The sequence below is a fragment of the Grampus griseus genome (genome assembly GCF_964374135.1).
Source record: "Grampus griseus genome assembly, chromosome: 11".
Lineage (NCBI taxonomy): Eukaryota > Metazoa > Chordata > Mammalia > Artiodactyla > Delphinidae > Grampus > Grampus griseus.
The window spans coordinates 87,493,629-87,513,577 of record NC_139005.1 but is presented as its reverse complement, the minus strand read 5'-3'; the positions used below and the strand labels follow the sequence as shown (position 1 = coordinate 87,513,577).

The window sequence follows — 19,949 nt, the reverse complement described above, 5'->3', positions numbered from 1 at the left end:
GGAGCCCATGAGCCACAACTTCTGAGCCCGTGTGCCACAACTACAGAAGCCCACGTGCCTAGAGCCTGTGCTCCGCAACAAGAGAAGCCACCGCAATGAGAATGAAGAGTATCCCCGACTCAACCACAGCTAGAGAAAGCCCGCAGACAGCAACAAAGACCCAATGCAGCCAAAAATAAATAAATAAATAAAAATTTTTTAAAAAAGAAGATGGTGGGGTGGGTAGCATTTAAGTAGGCAGATGAAGGAGAGAGCATTGTAGACCTGAAAATGGGAGTGATTATGGCAAGATCCTTAGGTTACTATGCTGTTAAGAATTTCTCCCCTCAGGTTTCTGTTCCATTTGAAAGGATTTACATGGGGACTTCCCTGGTGGCGCAGTGACTAAGAATCTGTCTGCCAATGCAGGGGACATGGGTTCGATCCTTGGTCCAGGAAGATCCCACATACCACAGAGCAGCCAAGCCCACACGCCACAACTACTGAAGCCCGCATGCCCTAGAGCCCGCATGCTGCAACTACTGAGCCTGCGTGCTGCAACTACAGAAACCGGCACACCTAGAGCCAGCGCTTCACAACAAGAGAAGCCACCGCAACGAGAAGCCCACGCACTGCAACAAAGAGTAACTTGCGCTCACCGCAACTAGAGAAAGCCTGTGCGCAGCAATGAAGACCCAACGCAGCCAAAATATAAATTAAAAATTTTTTTTAAATGCTAGAAAGGACTTATACTTCAGAAGCGTATCCCTTAATGCCCCATACTTACCCTATTCGTAGGCTTTTATTTACAGTGTCTTAAAGGCATTTCAAAGGGCAAGATTCTTTATGATTTAAGTTTTTTAATGACTGTGCAAAAATTCTTAATCTCTGCAACAGAAACTGCATTTTTGTCCTCTCATTTTTGTAGACTTTTTGTGCTCAGGAAAGGAATAAACTAACATACAAAGATGTCTTGAGGTATTTTTGTTCTTATAATAAAGCAGACTACTAAAATTTTTTCTATTATAAAATACCCGTTCAGCATTATTAGTTATTGGGGAAATGCAAATTAAAACTACTAAGAGATAGGACTTCACACCCACTTAGGGTGACCAGTTATCACTGATTGCCTGGCATTGAGGAGCTTCTTGGGACACAGGACTTTCCATGCTAACACTTGAAGAGTCCCAAACTGGGATGAGTTGGTCACCCTATAACCACTAGAGTGGTTGAAATAAAAAAGACAGTAACAAGTGTGTGGAGGATGTGAAGAAACTGGAACGCTCATACATTGCTGAGAGGTAGGGTGTAAAACAGTGAAGCCATTTTGGGAAGCAGTTTGGCAGTTTCTTAAAAGCTAAACATAAATTTAACATACAACCCAGAAATTCCATTCCTAAGTATCTATCCAAAAGAAGTGAAAATATATGTCTACACAGAGACTTATATGTGAATGTTTATAATAGCTTTATTCATGATAGTCAAAATGGAGTATATCCATATAATGGAATATTAATTCATAAAAAGGAACAAAATGCTGATATATGCTACAACATGGATAAATCTCAAAAATATTATGTTAAGTTAAAGAAGCCAGACACAAAAGACCACATGCTGCATGATTCCACTTATATGAACTAGTGAGAAAAGTCATGTTTTTAAAAGAGAAATTAGATTAGTGCCTACCTTAGGCTTATAGGTAGGAATGGAGAATGAAAGCAAATGGACATGAGGGATCTTTTGGATGTGATGAAAATGTTCTAAAGCTGGATTATGCTGGTGATTACACAACTCTGTAAATTAACTAAAAATTATTGAACTGTACCCTTAAAACAGTTGAATTTTATGGTATATAAATTACTCCTCAAAACTGCTTTAAAAAACTATTCACTATAGACAGTTTAGAAAATTCAGAAAAATAGAAAATAACAATAAAAATCAAATAAATACGATAATTGAAAAATGTATTTGTTGAAGTTTTTTTAATTGTAAAATATGCACAACATAAAATTTAGCATTTTAACCATTTTAAATGTACAATTCAGTGGAATTAAGTACCTTCACATTATTTTGTGAAGATTTCAGTAGAGTCGTGCAAAGATGCATGATGACAAGTATCGCTACTAGGGGAAGCCCTGATGATGGTAAGACCAGTAGCAGCACCATTCAGCGGTGAATTTGCCACAGTCCTGAGTCTGGCCTTCAGCCTTACAAGTCTAAAGCCTGAACGTTTGCTATAATTAGTGGTGACCATTCTGTGAATGACAGACTAGAAATTTTAAAATCATATGAATTAAAATATCAACAGGGAACATTAGTTTATTAGCTTATGGTGGAAATATTCCTTTCCAGAAGTCCTCATCCTTGATCAGGGCATTCACTTTCCCAATTTTGAGTACCCGAAAAGCTGAATTCTTTATCCAGAGAAATGTGATAATTATGAAGTTACACTAAAAATAAGTAGATTGTCTTGTTCGGGCCATCATGCAACCACTCCTAGGGGTAGGATCCTCATATTTTTCCATAATGTTTTCTCTAGAATCTACTTTTCTGTGCTAACCCATTCTCCTATAACATTTTTTCTTTTTAGGAGAGTTGATACAATTTTACAGGCTAGGTAACTGCTCCATTGTTTAACTCTCATCTGGCAGGACCTTATTCCCTTACTGTATCTCCAAGGACATATGTTTTAGATAGGTGCTGAGGGAGGAGGAGGTGAAGGAAGGATGTATATCTCACTGATGCCCTATGTTTTGACTTCATGATCAAGTGTCTAATTGTCATCCAGTAAAGAAGTGTTTTTTAGAAAATGATTATTAGTGATTTTGCTCTTGAACAGTCAACATTCCTATGACCCTAAATTTAAGGACAAGTTAAGTTTTCCTGATTTGGGTATGAGTTTTGGTTCATATGAACGGTTGTGGATTAATCCTAAAACACACAATACAAATACTAAAAATTAGATTTGTAATCGTAATACATACAACTTGAAATTAGTTTAAGTAATTTTACTATGTTTAACATACTAACAGGTTGCACTCCAGGGAGTGGTATTTTACATTATGCTTATGGAGATAGTCAGCAAACTCACCTATTAAAGCAAGGTAAGAATGTAGCATTTGAGCATACTCTTCTTCTCACCTTTCTTATCTTAAACATACATTTTTTTTAAATGTGTAGGAAGAAGCTCCACGTGCACTGGTCTCAGCAGTGGGAAACGTCCTAGTCAGGAAGAGGACACACAGAGTATTGGTCCTAAAGTCCAGAGACAGAGCACTAACTAGGTAAATATTTTAGAGCTTTATTTCTTGCTTTAGCGGAGTATATAATCAACATAAATTAATATAATTTCCAAAATGGAGCTAATCTCTATTTTCAAACCAGAGAATCTGAGGCATAAATTTTTCAGTGATTGTTACAAAATCAGTTAATTCTTAGACAAGAGAAATGTATCTGTACTGGACAAAGTGCTGTACTCAGTTTTATGGTTGTCTGAACTGATGATCTTCAAATTTGAAAAGCTTATGATGTCATGCTCAGGTTTTTCCTCAGAAAAAGCCATCCTTTTCATTTCCTTCCTGTGTGACCAGGAGTCTAAAACAATTAAAGTGACTTTTTTATTTTAGTGGTATTAATATAATCCCCTTATGAAAATTTCCCCAAATCTTCTCTTGATTTTATAAATTTCTTTTATTTATTGTGATACTTCTAAAATTTAAATTATTTCCAGTTTGGGAATAGTTTAAGTTTTTTTAAAATGTTGGCCCTTTTTGGAAGTGTCAGAAAGCCATGCCTGTATTCAGTTCAACTGGTTATGGGATACTATTTTGTGATTTAAATTTATATGAAAAGTATTCATATAGTGCATTTGCCAGTTTTTAAAGACTGCTGTTTCTTCAGTTATCTTGAACTGTTTACGTTTTTTAATCATTGCTATTTTTTAATACCAATATAATTAATCTGTAAATTTCTTGAAGATCAATAGTCATCAGATTTTTGTCATTCCTTGCAATCAAGCTTTACCCAGTTTTTTTTTTTTCCTTAAATCACAGAAAACATTCAGAAGGAATACCGTTGCAGCAGAAATTGGTGGGCAGTTCAGTACTTTTTCAGTTAAATTATTTTAAAATGTTCTTCATTAATGGAAAACAGTTACATATTGAAATGCATTATTTCTAATAACATTTCTGTAGTTTTTAACTTTTTAATGAATTTGACATAGGACAAATGGTAATTTGTATATAAAGAACTTGGTAAAAGAATTTGCTTAATGTAAATATGAATAGTCACAATTAGTATAGACCCATCAATATATTTTTGATAATCTTTCATGTATGGTAAAAATTAAAGTGGCAAACTGATATTCTGATATAAAAATCAAAGTTTTGAGAGTCAATGTGAGAATATAGGATTTTAGACTTTCTTAAAAGACTTTGTTAAAATTTTAAGACAGAATTTTTCTTGACATCATTATTTGGTCTAACTTTGAACTCTTTGACAATAATGTTTCAGAAAACATGTGTAATCAAAATTGGTAGTTGTAGCCTCCATTAACATAGACAATATATATTTTAAAGCTTTATGTATGCCTGTTTTGACCCAAAGTTGTGGATATCATAGTATCATGTGTTAAGTTCTTCTTGTCTCCCTTTCTTTGTTCAGTTACAGCTAAAGTGACTTTGTTATTAAAGTATATGCGTATATGGAATCCTGTGTACTTGGTGGTTGCTTTTTTTTTTTTTCCTTTCCTTTTTTAAAAATTTTTTGTTTGTTTTAGGTAAGGGGGAGAGCATTGGTATGTGAGATGTGATCACAAATTAGAGACAGATTCTGTAAACTACATGTCACCATTCTGAATGAAGAAACAGCTAATATATATTTAGTAAAATACTTTTCAAAATTATTCCAAGTAAGAATACTATCTTCCAAATACTTCGTACTTTTAAAAATAAAGTTATCTATAAGAAAGATTTAAAATCAAAGAGATTTTTTTCAAGTAATTGGGCTTATAAGTCTGAGTTAGTCAGTATGGGGTAGCAGTTAAGAGTGTGGGCCCTGGAGTCAAATGCCTGGCTCTGTCACTCATTAGCTTTGAGATCTTGGGCAATTATTAACCTTTTGTGCCTTCTTTTTTCTCTTCTATAAAAAGTGAGGATGAGAGTAGTATCTGCTTCATACTACATATGAAATGGTCATAACAGTGCCTGGCATGTGGTAGGATGCTCACTAAATATTAGCTACAGGATTGCTGTTCTGTGTAGCTAGCTCCCTGGAATGTGCAGTGCATAGTCTGCATAACTGCCCGCTGCAGCTCTGGCTAGCTGCCATTATTGTTATCATTATTATTATCCCTTTACTGTTCTCCAGTAGGCCAGTTCTTACCATTTGGAATTATAAACATTGGCTTTTGTTTTCCCATCTTTATTAGTGATGTTCAGTGTGGTAATTGTACTTAAAGGTAACTCAAAATAAATTTGAGTCAGAAATCCAGAAACAATCATTTTTATTTTTAGATGATACACATTTTAAAAAGTATCCTGGATAATGAATTAATACTGATCAATAAATTCATTACTGAGAAAGAAATGAGATGAAAGAAAATGAAAGAAAAAACTGCCTTATCTTCTTTTATCACTGTTAATAAGGAGTAATATTTTGTTTTTCACACCTGTACTTTACATCCTGCTCTTTGGACCTGATTGTACTATACAGAATTGAGAAATTCATTGACTTGGAATTTACCATCACCATTTGGGGAATAAAAGATGCAGTTTTCATATGAATAAATCAGTATTTTAGTAAAAGAACACTATTTCAACATAGGCACTGATATTTTACTTTTAAATGTAGAAGGATTTTCGTATGTTTGGGGGGTGGGATGGGGAAAGCTTTTTTCAGTTTGGTCTAAATTGTGACTAAAACAAAAAAATCACCAAAAGGGAAAGAGAGGTATCAATCAATGTGCTCCAACTGAGCAAATGCACTATGTTTGAATACAGTGTTGTCCCCCTAACTGGAAGGGTTAGTGTTCTAAAAACCCTATAGGTAGTTGAGGGATTTTAAGACATTTTTTTCGTTCAGAAGATACTTCTTGAACTCTTATTACCAAAAACTGTGCTTAGCAACTTGGAAAAACTGAATTGAGGGAACTACGTTTTTAAGTTTTTCACATTCACTTAAAACAGTTACTAATTTGGGGTATAAAAGACTGATAGCAATATTACTTTTAACCATCTCTTGTGTACTAGAAACTTCAGGATCTTCCCACAATTTCAAACATATGTTTGTAATTTTCTTGTAGGTAATATGCCTAATACTAGGTTCTAGGTTCTTTGAACCCCCGTTTCTCCATCCAAGTGTTTTTCTGATTGTATGGTTCTAGAAATGAACTCTTTAAACTAGGATGGAAAAAACTTTGGGTAGCATTTATTTAAGACAACTGGCATAGCTAAGTTGGTCAATTTCAAGTGTGATTACAATGCACAGGGTTATATGTATTGTCATTCCTCATACAATTATGTGGAGCCCTGATATAAGCTGCTAGCACCTTAATGCACATCTCTGCTCCTTCCCTCCTGACCAGTGACTGCCGCAAGCAGTTCTAAGGCCCTAGTTTACATTCCTTAACGTCCTTCTCCTTTCTGTATCCTACTTAAATTCCCTTTTCCTAGATGCAGGTGACACACTTTGGTTAGTCTGGACCCCAAATCCTTCTATTTCAGGAAAAAGAGTGCGATAAAGCCATGAATAATGGGAGTTTTGTATACGGGTAACTCAGAGGGAGAAGGGTTACTGGGCAAACACTCCCCTACCTCACATACATTAGCCACCCAGTTAATTCTAGAATATCCTGGAGATCAAAGTTGACCTAGAGACAAGGAGCCAGGATTCTTGCTGCTACTCTGTGGAATTAAAGTGCAACTTGTCAGTCCCTCTCAACAAAGCCATTGAGCACAAACTGGGTAATAAGGCTAGACTCAAAGATTTGGTTAGCATTTTGAGTCCCTACCATGTGCCAAGCACTGTTCATAGGAAAATTAATTCATCAGTATCCACAAGGACACTCCACAAGGAGAGAGGGCCATCTTGAAGAATTACAGTGCTGCGCGTTAAGGTGTTAGAACTGTGCACTGTATACTATGAAATACGCAAAGTGAGGGGACTACATACAGGCTGGGAAAATCACAGCTTTCCTGACCCCCAACTCCACACCCAGCATAGGACAGCTAGGCCAGTCAGGGCACCCTGTCCTTGGAAACATTCAACTCTAGTTGTGATTAATCATGTCATTGGTTGTTAATGTCTTTGTTCTCCACTAGAATGTAAACCTCATCAGGATAGGGAATGTACTTTATTCCCTTTTGTCTTGTGCACCGCTGTTTTGTCATTGCAGCTTCACATGCTTGACACTTTAACAGGCATGCCATAAATATGTGTATGGATAAATATGAGAATAAATGGGACAGACATTGAGCCTGGCTTTAAGGAGAAATTTGTTAGTTTATGAGGTTGGCATCACAGGTAATAAATAGAATGTAAAGCACCTAGCAGTTTATCAGAAAAGGTGAGTATTTGGGTGAAAGCAGCAGGAGGGAGGCTGTTAAAGACGCATCAGACACTGTAGCTGACTGCTGGATTGGGGTGGGGAGGGGGCAGGAAAGCTAGATATGTACCGGAGAAGTTTCGGGATTTTTTAAACTACGTTTCTTTTGTAACTTAGTTCTTTACCTATCGACTAATTTGGGGAATTCTGACTGTCTGTAGCTTAAAGATATAGCTTAAAGATATAGCGGTTTGAGTTATTTCTACCCTTTTTTTCTCCCGGGCTAGTGACACTCCCCAAGGGACAAAAGGACTGAAACTCCAAGTTCTCTAAAATACTGGCAGGGAAAGGGTGAGAAAATGCCGGAAGCAATAGTTGCCGGCCAGAGGCGCTGTTCCCCGGACAGCCGACTCGCACGCTGGCCCCCTCCGCTCCGCCTGGCCCCGCCCCGCCGCGTCAGGAGGGTCACGTAGCCTGCGACCCGCGCCCTGATTGGCTGCGTTGGGAGCTCTAGGGCGTGTCTGTGGGTTCCGCGAAGCGGGGCCGGAGCTGCTGAGGGGAATTGGCTGGCGGCTTGGTACCCTGGCCCCTGTTCCCAGGCCTCGGGAGGACGCCAGGCTGCGGGGAGCCTCGGCCTGGGGAGGGGGGTAGGACGGAGCCAGAGACCCGGAACTCGCGCCTTGTGCAGAGTGGACGCCGACAGGTGAGTCGCCCCGGTCCTGCGCCCCTGGGGGTGATCGTCTCCGGCCGCACAGCGGCCGAGAGGCTGGAGTTGGGAGCTGCCCACCGTGAAGCCAGACTTCCCGCCAGCTGCTCAGCTCCGCCTGGCTGGCTCGGGAGCTGGGTGGACGCTGGGGCGCGGCAGGTCGGAAGTTTCTCTGGATATGAGCGCAGGCCCCACATGATGGATGTGCGGCTTTCGATCGCTCCCCAGTATCCTCTGCTTTGGGCCCTCGTTTTTCCTTTCTTACAAACATTGGGGTTAATTTGAAACTGTCAGCAGGTCGTACATGTTATAAAAGTAGAAGTTAACTGAATTACCGGTGTTTGTCGAGGGAACCGTGTTATGAAAATTGTGCATATTACAGAAGTGGGTTTCACTCCTCAAAAACGCTTACGAAACATGAAGTATTAGAAAATAAACCACGTTGTGATTTAGAAAACATTTACCTGGATCATTGCTATGTGCAGAGCACAGGGCTAAGAGCAGGACTCAGCTAAGCTGTTGGGTTTGAATCCAAGGTCTCCCCTTTATTAGCTGACCAACCTTGGGCTACTTTACGTGCATCTGTTAACTCATCTTTAAAATGGGTTGCTGTGGTGGTTTAATGAGTTTCTGAATGCTTTGTCATTTATGGTATTAATTAATTTAACCTTCACAATCACCCAGGATGTAATCTTCACGAACACCTAGTGATGCCATTTTCCTGGTGCTTAAACTGAGGCACAGAGAGGTGAAGTGACTTCCTCAAGTCACAGCACAACTAATGACCAGGAATTAAGCCCAGGCAGCCCACAGCTTTACCCACTACATTAAGTTGTAGTGAACTTGGTTTGTCATTGAGTTTCAGTTGACAGATACTGATTTTGTTTCTGTGGACCAAGTTCTTTGCTGGGTACAGGGGATAAAGTAGAAGAGCACGCAGACCCTGCTTTCCAGGTGCTTGCAATCTGGTGCAGGTTGTTCATAGACTGCAGGGTGCTCATGAACCCTGCTAAAGTCTTTTGCAAAATGTGAGTATGGGTCCTTTTCTGGAAAAGAGAGGGAGTGTGGCTCACACCGTGTTCTCTGGTGGGTCTGTGATTCAAAGGTATGAAGAAACATTTTAGCAGAAAAGCTAGTATCTAGCATAATGTCTGACACACAGAATGAGCCAAACAAACAAAAACAAAAAAAACTGGTTGAATGAATGAAGAACTTACAGGAGTATAAGTGCCACAGTAGGGTCAAGAGCAGGGTGCTGTGGAAGAGCACACATGAAAGTCACCTGCCCAGGAATGCCTCCTAGAGTCAGCAGTGCCAGCCAGGTGAAAGGTAGGGAAGCAATTCATTGGAACATGGCAGTAAACGTTTCTGCCCTCACGGAGGGTGAGACAGAAACCACTCATGAACAGCTGCAGCTATGACACAGTGGCACATAGGAACAGTCCATGGTGATAAGAGAGCCTGTCAGGGGGACAGGAAGCCTCATCTATTCATGAAGGGCAGGGAACTTTCCCTGAGAAAGTGACACTTAGACCTAGGAGTTAGGAGCATTGTGGGCATAGGGGTTAGCCCTCAGTCTTCAGAGACCCAGTGATGGGAACAGGTAAAGCACCAGGGGCAGAAAGGAAGCTGGTGCAGCTGGTGTAGGCAGAGGGGGACAGGAGATTTGGGTGGTGACAAAGCCTAAGACAAAGAGGCCTTGCAGGCCATGGTAAGGCTTTTTTACTTTGTGTCTTTATCCTAAAGTGCCATCGGAAAGTTATTGCAGGGAGGTGACAAGATCACATTTTGAGAAGAAGCTGGAAAGAAGCCCAAGTGGATTAAGAAGCCCCGGATGAGGACAGGATCTCTGGGGAGAAACTCTAAGGTAAGAAGAGGAGAGGGCCTAGAACCAAGCCTTGAAGATGAGCCTGCAGAGGAGACAACTAAAGGACAGTCAGGAGTGTAGGAAGGAAGGAGGAGAACCAGGGGAGTGGGAGGTTTTGGAAGTCAGGTATGAGTATTTCACAGAGAAAGTGGTCACCTATGCTGAAAACTGCCGGTGTCAAAAGAGGGAGGAACTAAAACTACTCATTGGCTTTAATCACATGAAAGTTGTCTTTATGGGAAGTTGTATACATAGGAAGAGAGGAAATGGAAAGAAAGAAGGAGCTGCAAGAATTAACCTGAGGGGAAGAGAAAAACGGGATTTTAGTTGGAGGGGCAGTGAGAGAAAGAGCCACTGAGGTGAAGGGTGGGAACCTCAGAGAGGAGGATGCAGCTGAAGGAGTGAATACATGAGAAAGAAGGGCTCTAGACACTTCAGGCCAGAGAGGCTGGGATCAGCACGAGCAGGAATTACCCTGCATGATGAAAAATGTCATTGTAGGGAAGGGGAGATAGCAGAAGGTTTATGTTTGGTATGATGAATTGCACTCCTTTCTTTGTACAAGTTAGAGGCAAGGGTATTGGTTGAGAGTGAAGGAGAGAATGGGTGTCAGGGGAAGCTGGAGGTCTGAGTTGAGAAGATTTGACATAGTTGTTGGGGGATGTGAAAGAGTGAGTTGACCAGAGATTGTTTTAGGATGGTCTGGCAGAGGGAGCCAAGTAAACAGCAAAGGCCGGAAATTAGCCACCTGGCTCATTCAGGGAATTGCAAAAATAGTAGGGGAGTGAGGACAGAGGCTAGCTAGAAACAGAAACTACATTAAATACAGTATAACAAAGGAGGCATCACAAATCATGGGGAAGGAAATGATTGTTCAAACATGGTGCTTAGAGATAGCTAACCTATTGATAAAATCTATTTACATTCTTAGCTCACAATCAGAAATTTCAAATGAATTAAAGGAGCTAGCTTTTAAAATTCAAACAAAGGTCAGGTGCCTTCAATGTGGCAGAGGAGTAAGACGTGGAGATCACCTTCCTCCCCACAAATACATCAAAACTACATCTACATGTGGAACAGCTCCTACAGAACACCTACTGAATGCTGGCAGAAGACCTCAGACTTCCCAAAAGGCAAGAAACTCCCCACGTACCTGGGTAGGGTAAAAAAAAAGGAAAAACAGAGACAAAAGAACAGGGATGGGACCTGCACCTCAGGGAGGGAGCTGTAAAGGAGGAAAAGTTTCCACACACTAGGAAGCCCCTTCACTGGTGGAGACAGGGGGTGGGCACGGGGGGGGAGCTTCGGAGCCACAGAGGAGAGCGCAGCCACAGGGGTGCAGAGGGCAAAGCGGAGAGATTCCCACACAGAGGATCGGTGCCGACTCTCACCAGCCTGAGAGGGTTGTCCACTCACCCGCCAGGGCGGGTGGGGGCTGGGAGCTGAGGCTTGAGCTTTGGCGTTCAGATCCCAGGGAGAGGACTGGGGTTGGCTGCGTGAATACAGCCTGAAGGGGCTAGTGTGCCACAGCTAGCCGGCAGGGAGTCTGAGAAAAAGTCTGGAACTGCCTAAGAGGCGAGAGACCATTGTTTTAGGGTGCGCAAAGAGAGGGGATTCAGAGCACCGCCTAAATGAGCTCCAGAGATGGGCGCGAGTCGCAGCTATCAGCACGGACATCAGAGACAGGCATGAAATGCTGGGCTGCTACTACAGCCACCAAGAATCCTGTGTGCGAGCACAGGTCACTATTCACACCTCCCTTCCCGGGAGCCTGTGCAGCCCGCCACTGCCAGGGTCCCGTGATCCAGGGCCAACTTCCCTGGGAGAACACATGGCACACTTCAGGCTGTTGCAATGTCACGCCGGCCTCTGCTGCTGCAGGCTTGCCCCACATTCCATACCCCTCCCTCCCCCCCAGCCTGAGTGAGCCAGAGCCCCCTAATCAGCTGCTCTTTTAACCCCGTCCTGAGTGAAGTACAGACGCCCTCAGGTGACCTACACACAGAGGTGGGGCCAAATCCACAGCTGAACCCCAGGAGCTGTGCAAACAAAGGAGAGAAAGGGAAATCTCTCCCAGCAGCCTCAGGAGCAGTGGATTAAATCTCAAGTGCACATGGAACATTCTCCCAGGTAGATCATATCTTGGGTCACAAATCAAGCATTGGTAAATTTAAGAAAATTGAAATCGTATCAAGTATCATTTCCGACCACAACGCTGAGACTAGATATCAATTACAGGAAAAAATCTGTAAAAGATACAAACACATGGGAGGCTAAATAATATACTACTAAATAATGAAGAGATCACTGAAGAAATCAAAGAGGATATCAAAAAAATACCTAGAAATAAATGACAATGAAAACATAATGACCCAAGACCTGTGGGATCCAGCAAAAGCAGTTCTAAGAGGGAAGGTTATAGCAATACAATCCTACCTCAAGAAACAAGAAATGGGACTTCCCTGGTAGCGCAGTGGTTAAGAATCTGCCTGCCAATCCAGGGGACACGGGTTTGAGCCCTGGTTCGGGAAGACCCCACATGCTGCAGAGCAACTAAGCCTGTGCGCCACAACTACTAAGCCTGCTCTCTAGAGCCCGCAAGCTACAACTACTGAATCCCACGTGCCTAGAGTCCATGCTTCATGACCAGAGAAGCCACTGCAATGAGAAGCCCGCCCACCACAATGAAGAGTAGCCCCCGCTTGCCACACTAGAAAAAGCCGGCACGCAGCAAAGAAGACCCAAAGCAGCCAAAAACAGAGAAAGAAACAAGAAACATCTCAAATAAACAACCTAACCTTACACCTAAAGCAATTAGAGAAAGAAGAACAAAAAACCTCCAAAGTTAGCAAAAGAAAAGAAATCATACAGATCAGATCAGAAATAAATGAAAAAGAAATGAAGGAAACGATAGCAAAGATCAATAAAACTAAAAGCTGGTTCTTTGAGGAAATAACCAAAATTGATAAACCATTAGCCAGATTCATCAAGAAAAAAAGGGAGAAGACTCAAATCAACAGAATTAGAAATGAAAAAGGAGAAGTAACAACTGACAATGCAGAAATACAAAGGATCATGAGAGATTACTATAAACAACTATATGCCAATAAAATGGACAACCTGGAAGAAATGGACAAATTCTTAGAAAAGCACAGCCTTCTGAGACTGAACCAGGAAGAAATAGAAAATATAAACAGACCTATCACAAGCACTGAAATTGAAACTGTGATTTAAAATCTTCCAGCAGACAAAAGCCTGGGACCAGACGGCTTCACAGGCGAATTCTATCAAACATTTAGAGAAGAGCTGACACCTATCCTTCTCAAACTCTTCCAAAATATAGCAGAGGGAGGAGCACTCCCAAACTCATTCTACAAAGCCACCATCACCCTGGTATGAAAACCAGACAAAGATATCACAAAGAAAGAAAACTACAGGCCAGTATCACTGATGAACGTAGATGCAAAAATCCTCAACAAAATACCAGCAAACAGAATCCAACAGCACATTTAAAGGATCATACACCATGATCAAGTGGGATTGCAACGATTCTTCAATATATGCAAATCAGTCAATGTGATAAATCATATTAACAGAATCCAACAGCACATTTAAAGGATCATACACCATGATCAAGTGGGATTGCAACGATTCTTCAATATATGCAAATCAGTCAATGTGATAAATCATATTAACAAATTGAAGGAGAAAAGCCATATGATCATCTTAATAGATGCAGAAGACGTTTTCGACAAAATTCAACACCTATTTTTTGACAAAAACTCTCCAGAAAGTAGGCATATAGGGAACTTACCTCAACATAATAAAGGCCATTTATGACAAACCCACAGCCAACATCATTCTCAATGGTGAAAAACTGAAACCATTTCCACTAATATCAGGAACAAGACAAGACTGCCCACTGTCACCACTATTATTCAACATAGTTTTGGAAGTTTTAGCCACAGCAATCAGAGAAGAAAAAGAAGTAAAAAGAATCCAAATCGGAAAGGAAGAAGTAAAACTGTCACTGTTTGCAGATGACATGATACTATACATACAGAATCCTAAAGATGCCACGAGAAAACTACTAGAGCTAATCAATGAATCTGGTGAAGTAGCACAATACAAAATTAATGCACAGAAATCTCTTTCATTCCTATACCCTAATGATGAAAAATCTGAAAGAGAAATTAAGGAAACTCTCCCATTTACCACTGCAACAAAAAGAATGAAATACATAGGAATAAACCTACCTAAGGAGACAAAAGATCTGTATGCAGAAAACTATAAGACACTGATGAAAGAAATTAAAGATGATCAAACAGATGGAGAGATATACCATGTTCTTGGATTGGAAGAATCAACATTGTGAAAATAACTGTACTACCCACAGCAATCTACAGATTCAGTGCAATCCCTACCCAACTACCACTGGCATTTTTCACAGCACTAGAACAAAAAAATTTCACAATTTGTATGGAAACATGAAAGACCCCGAATAGCCAAAGCAATCTTGAGAAAGACAAACAGAGCTGGAAAAATCAGGCTCCCTGACTTCAAACTATACTACAAAGCTACAGTAATGAAGACAGTATGGTACTGGCACAAAAACAGAAATATAGATCAGTGGAACAGGATAGAAAGCCCAGAGATAAACCCATGCACATATGGTCACCTTATCTTTGATAAAGGGGGCAAGAATATACAATGGAGAAAAGACAGCCTCTTCAGTAAGTGGTGCTGGGAAAACTGGACAGCTACGTGTAAAAGAATGAAATTAGAACACTCCCTAAAACCATACACAAAAATAAACTCAAAATGGATTAAAGACCTAAATGTAAGGCCAGACACTATAAAACTCTTAGAGGAAAACATAGGCAGAACACTCTGTGACATAAATCACAGCAAGATCCTTTTTGACCCACCTCCTAGAGAAACGGAAATAAAAACAAAAATTAAAAACGGGACTTAATAAAACTTAAAAGCTTTTGCACAGCAAAGGAAACCATAAAGACGACGAAAAGACAACCCTCAGAATGGGAGAAAATATTTGCAAATGAAGCAACTGGCAAAGGATTAATCTCCAAAATATACAAGCAGCTCATGCAGCTCAGTATCAAAAAAACAAACAGCCCAATACAAAAATGGGCAGAAAACCTAAATAGACATTTCTCCAAAGAAGATATACAGATTGCCTTCAAACACATGAAAGGATGTTCAACACCCTAATCATGAGAGAAATGCAAATAAAAACTACAATGAGGTATCACCTCACACCAGTCAGAATGGCCATCATCAAAAAATCTACAAACAATAAATGCTGGAGAGGGTGTGGAGAAAAGGGAACCCTCTTACACTGTTGGTGGGAATGTAAATTGATACAGCCGCTATGGAGAACAGTATGGAGGTTCCTCAAAAAATTAAAAATAGAACTACCATACGACCCAGCAATCCCACTACTGGGCATATACCCTGAGAAAACCATAATTCAGAAAGAGTCATGTACCACAATGTTCATTTCAGCTCTATTTACAACAGCAAGGACATGGAAGCAACCTAAGTGTCCACTGACAGATGAATGGATAAAGAAGATGTGGCACATATATACAATGGGATATTACTCAGCCATAAAAAGAAACAAAACTGAGTTATTTGTAGCGAGGTGGATGGACCCAGAGACTGTCATACAGAGTGAAGTAAGTAGAAAGAGAAAAACAAATACCATATGCTAACACATATACATGGAATCTAAAAAAAAAGAAAAAAATGGTTCTGAAGAACCTAGGGGCAGGACAGGAATGAAGACACAGACATAGAGAATGGACTTAAGGAAACGGGGAGTGGGAAGCTGGGACGAAGTGAGAGAGTGGCATGGACATATATACACTACCAAATGTAAAATAGATAGCTAGTGGGAAGCAGCTGCATAGCACAGGGAGATCAGCCTGGTGCTTTTTGTCCACCTAGAGGGGTGGGATAGGGAGGGTGGGAGGGAGATGCCAGAGGGAGGAGATATGGGGATGTATGTATAGGTATAGCTGATTCACTCTGTTATACAGTAGAAACTAACACATCATTGTAAAGCAATTATACTGTAATAAAGATGTTAAAAAAAAAACAGGGACTGAAAAATAAATTTCAAACAAAAATATAGAAGCAAATAGGGATGAATTTTTACCTTTTCATCTGATGCATAAAAGCAGTAGGAATCCTAAAGGAAAGGGAAACTTCCTTGATCCTTTGACCAATTAAAATTAACCGATTTGTCCTGACACATGCTACACAGTGTATGAAGCTTGAAGACATTATGCTAAGTGAAATAAGCCATGGTCACCATTCCACAGCTAACCTGATTTTCTATGGCTTCACTAGGGCAGTCACATGGCATTCCTCATTTTACCTGGCTGAGACTTATTTTAATTCTAGATTTATAAAAAAGTTTTTCACATAATTCTCATAAAAAAGCATACATTTATTCACTCATTTTAGAGAAAACAAATTCACTGACTTATTTTGATAATAGTTATTTAGCAAAAGAATATTTACTCTAAAATATAAAATTAGAGTTGACACCCCTCCTTAAAAAGTATTTGCTTCAGCTAAACATCAGCTTGAAAATGTAAAATGTTAAAACAAAAAAAAGTGGGTGTGTGTAAATAGCGTATGTGTCCTAAACCTGAACGTATCAGAGTTGAAAGGGAGTGTGTGTCAAAATAACATTTGAGGTTTGTGAATCTTTGAACTCCTTGTGGTTTTGCTACTGGTCTGTAAAATGGAACTAACTACTGCACGAGGTTGTTGCAAACTCAGACAATGTATTTATAAAGTTTAAGATGTGAAGCAGTGTATTACAGTTACTTCATCAATTATTTAAGAGGCTCTATTTAATATACTCCACATGAGTTGTCTAATTTAAGTCCGTTTTATTTCCATGCTTACTACTTACAGCTCAAATTTGTGTTTGTATTCTGAAAGTCAACACCCTTTATGTTAAAAACCTGTATTTTCTTTGATATAGGTATGATGAGTACCTTCTGAGTCTCAGGATGGTGGGAATTAGCCAGTGGATTGCAGGCATGTTGTGGAAGTTGCTGATGAGATCCCAGCCCTGCAGGCTCTGTTCTTTCAGAAAGATGCTATCAGCTCCAAAATACACACCTTTTCTAGCATCCTTCACCTATACAACTGATAATCAGTCAAATAGAGAAAATAAAAAGACAGTAGAAAAGCTCTATAAATTGTCAGTTGACATCAGGAAAATTCGAAGATTAAAAGGATGGGTACTTCTGGAGGATGAAACCTATGTTGAAGAAATTGCAAATATTTTACAACAGGTAGGTGCCGATGAGACTGCTGTAGCCAGTATCTTGGAACGCTGCCCAGAAGCAATTAAATGCAGTCCACCTGCTGTTAACACCCAGAGAGAACTCTGGCAGTCGGTTTGCAAGAACGAGAAAGAGTTAGTTAAGTTAATAGAACAGTTTCCAGAATCTTTCTTTACTGTTCAAGACCAGGAAAACCAGAAGCTGAATGTCCAATTCTTTCAAGAGCTGGGATTCAAAAATGTGGTCATTAGTAGGTTTTTGACAACTGCATCTAATATTTTTCACACTCCTATTGAGAAGAATAAGCAAATGATAAATGTTCTTCAAGAGAGTTATCTAAATTTAGGTGGCTCTGAGGTCAACATGAAAGTTTGGCTACTAAAATTATTAAGCCAAAACCCATTTATTTTGTTAAATTCTTCTGCATCTATAAAGGAAACACTAGAATTTCTCCAGGAGCAGGGTTTTACAAACTTTGAAATTCTCCAACTTCTCTCCAAACTCAAAGGATTTCTGTTTCAACTTTGCCCAAGAAGTATACAGAACAGTATGTCCTTCTCTAAACATGCTTTTAAATGTACTGATCATGACCTGAAGCAATTAGTTTTGAAATGTCCTGCCCTTTTATATTATTCCGTTCCAGTTTTGGAAGAGAGAATTCAGGGATTATTGAAAGAAGGAATTTCCATAGCTCAGATAAGAGAGACACCAAAGGTTCTTGAATTAACGCCACAAATAGTACAGTACAGGGTAAGGAAACTGAATTCCTTAGGCTATAGAATAAAGGATGGATATCTAGCATATCTAAATGGAACAAAAAAAGAGTTTGAGGCTAACTTTGGTAAAATTCAGGCCAAAAAAGGTAGGCCATTATTTAATCCTGTGGCACCATTAAATATTGAAGAGTAACTTGCTGACTGATGCTTCTTTTTATCAGTGCTGAGTAAAACCGAGTAGCAAAAACTTAAGTGATTCAGGCATATTGTGGGCACCAGTAATTTTAAGAACCTACTTAGCTTCTGAGTTATGTTTAAATGACCTCTAAGTAGAAAATCTCTCACTTAGTTGCTGTACTTAAAAATATAAATTGCATTTATTTTAAATAAAGTTTGTAATTTTGACCTTGAGCTATTTTAAAAAACTATTAAATGGTCTATCAGTGTGATATTTTATAAGTGAGTAATTTCTAAGAAACTGACAAGTGCACTCCATTCAAAGTATGGATACATTTTTACTCATATAGCACATTTCACCTGGGATGCAGACCCAGCCTTCTTTCTCACCACCAGCTCTGAAACATCACTCTACTATGGTGTGAATTCTGTAGCTTAGTGTTTAGTGAAACATTAGCAAACTTCTAATACATTTTTGTGGAGAAAGTTGATTTCATCTCCAGGTTGGAATAAGGGAATATCTTTGAGAACCAAGTATTGCCCATCAAAAGGAATAATTAGAGCTTATTTGTGTGGTTTAAAATTGACTATTTTATCTCATGAAACACTTTTATGTGCATTTATTACTTTCCCCTTTTTATAGATGAGGAAACAAGCTTAGAGAGCCATCCAGCTGCCACATGCCAGAGCCCAGATTTACTAAGATCTCTCTTCTGTTCAAACCTTGTGAACAGAAAAAGGATTGCTTATGAGTTGGCATAAGAAAAGTCACTCCTACCTGACATGCTAAAAGAGTACCAACTACAAATTTAGGGATTTTTATGAAAACATCCCTGTAAAATTCCTTAAATTTGAAATGATCTAATTTGTATAAACTTTCTGAAAATCCAGGTCTGACTGTAAAATATGAAAGGTAAAGTGTGTGATGGTTGGTACTGATTTTAGTTAGGTTTCAAGTTTCTATTTCTAAACTTTGTTCCAAGATAAATATTATGCAAAAAAGACTGGCTCACTTTCAGCTGTGGAGTTTGAACTCTAACAAATAAACAATTGACTCTTCACACTCAAACATCTGCACTATGTGTGCGTGGCCTTAAGTGATGAAAAAATTATGAAAAATGCAGGCCACATCTTCACTCTATTCCTTCAATCAGCAAATGCAGGCAACTCTCACTCTCCACATCTGTTAAGTTCCTTAGTTAGGAAAGCGAAAGGTATCTCTGTGCAGCACCTACTAAGTGCTGGGCACGTTGTGCTTTACAACTCTAAGAGCTGAGTACCACTTTATTGTTCTAACAGATGAGGACATTCAGGCACAGAGAGGGTAAGTCACTTACTCAAAGTCACACAGAAATGTCTGTTCAAGAGAAAGCATGGCAGCCAGTATAGTCGGGGCAGAGTTAAGTGATGGGAAGAGTGACACAAGATGAGCATCACAGGTCCATCTAAGGAACAGGATCTCATTCTAAATGTGATGGGAAACGCTTTGGCAGATTTTAGTTTATGCTGACGAAATTATCAGCAGTGCTTTCACCCTCAAAAGTATCTCAGTTTGGAATACATTACACATTATATGGTCACCTTGGTAGTTCTATGTTAGATGTCAATTTTGAGATGCCTACAAGAATCTGAG

General features: G+C 39.7%; 2 protein-coding genes across 4 annotated transcripts in view; both read left to right on the top strand.

Moving 5' to 3' along the window:
- The window catches only part of CRY1 (cryptochrome circadian regulator 1), a 92,866-nt gene extending 88,092 nt beyond the window's left edge, over positions 1-4,774 (top strand). The window contains exons 11-13 of one of the 3 annotated variants that reach the window (XM_082666497.1): positions 3,012-3,083; positions 3,164-3,263; positions 4,032-4,774. In XM_082666497.1, coding sequence (XP_082522623.1) covers positions 3,012-3,083; positions 3,164-3,263; positions 4,032-4,158 — 299 coding nt within the window. In that variant the 3' untranslated portion in view covers positions 4,159-4,774. Of the gene's footprint in view, positions 1-3,011; positions 3,084-3,159; positions 3,264-4,031 lie in introns of all 3 variants that reach the window. The other 2 variants (XM_082666495.1, XM_082666496.1) reach the window with 2 other exon arrangements.
- A 3,299-nt stretch (positions 4,775-8,073) lies between these two features.
- MTERF2 (mitochondrial transcription termination factor 2) lies at positions 8,074-18,516 on the top strand. Its single transcript, XM_082666577.1, has 3 exons — positions 8,074-8,225; positions 9,975-10,095; positions 17,117-18,516. Exon 3 carries the CDS (start codon positions 17,145-17,147, stop codon positions 18,330-18,332), a length of 1,188 nt encoding a protein of 395 aa, XP_082522703.1. The 5' UTR covers positions 8,074-8,225; positions 9,975-10,095; positions 17,117-17,144; the 3' UTR covers positions 18,333-18,516.
- The last annotated feature ends 1,433 nt before the right edge of the window (positions 18,517-19,949 follow it).

Excerpts from the sequence above, each read along its gene's own strand:
- MTERF2 (XM_082666577.1), top strand. The coding sequence starts at position 17,145 with ATGGTGGGAATTAGCCAGTGGATTGCAGGCATGTTGTGGAAGTTGCTG.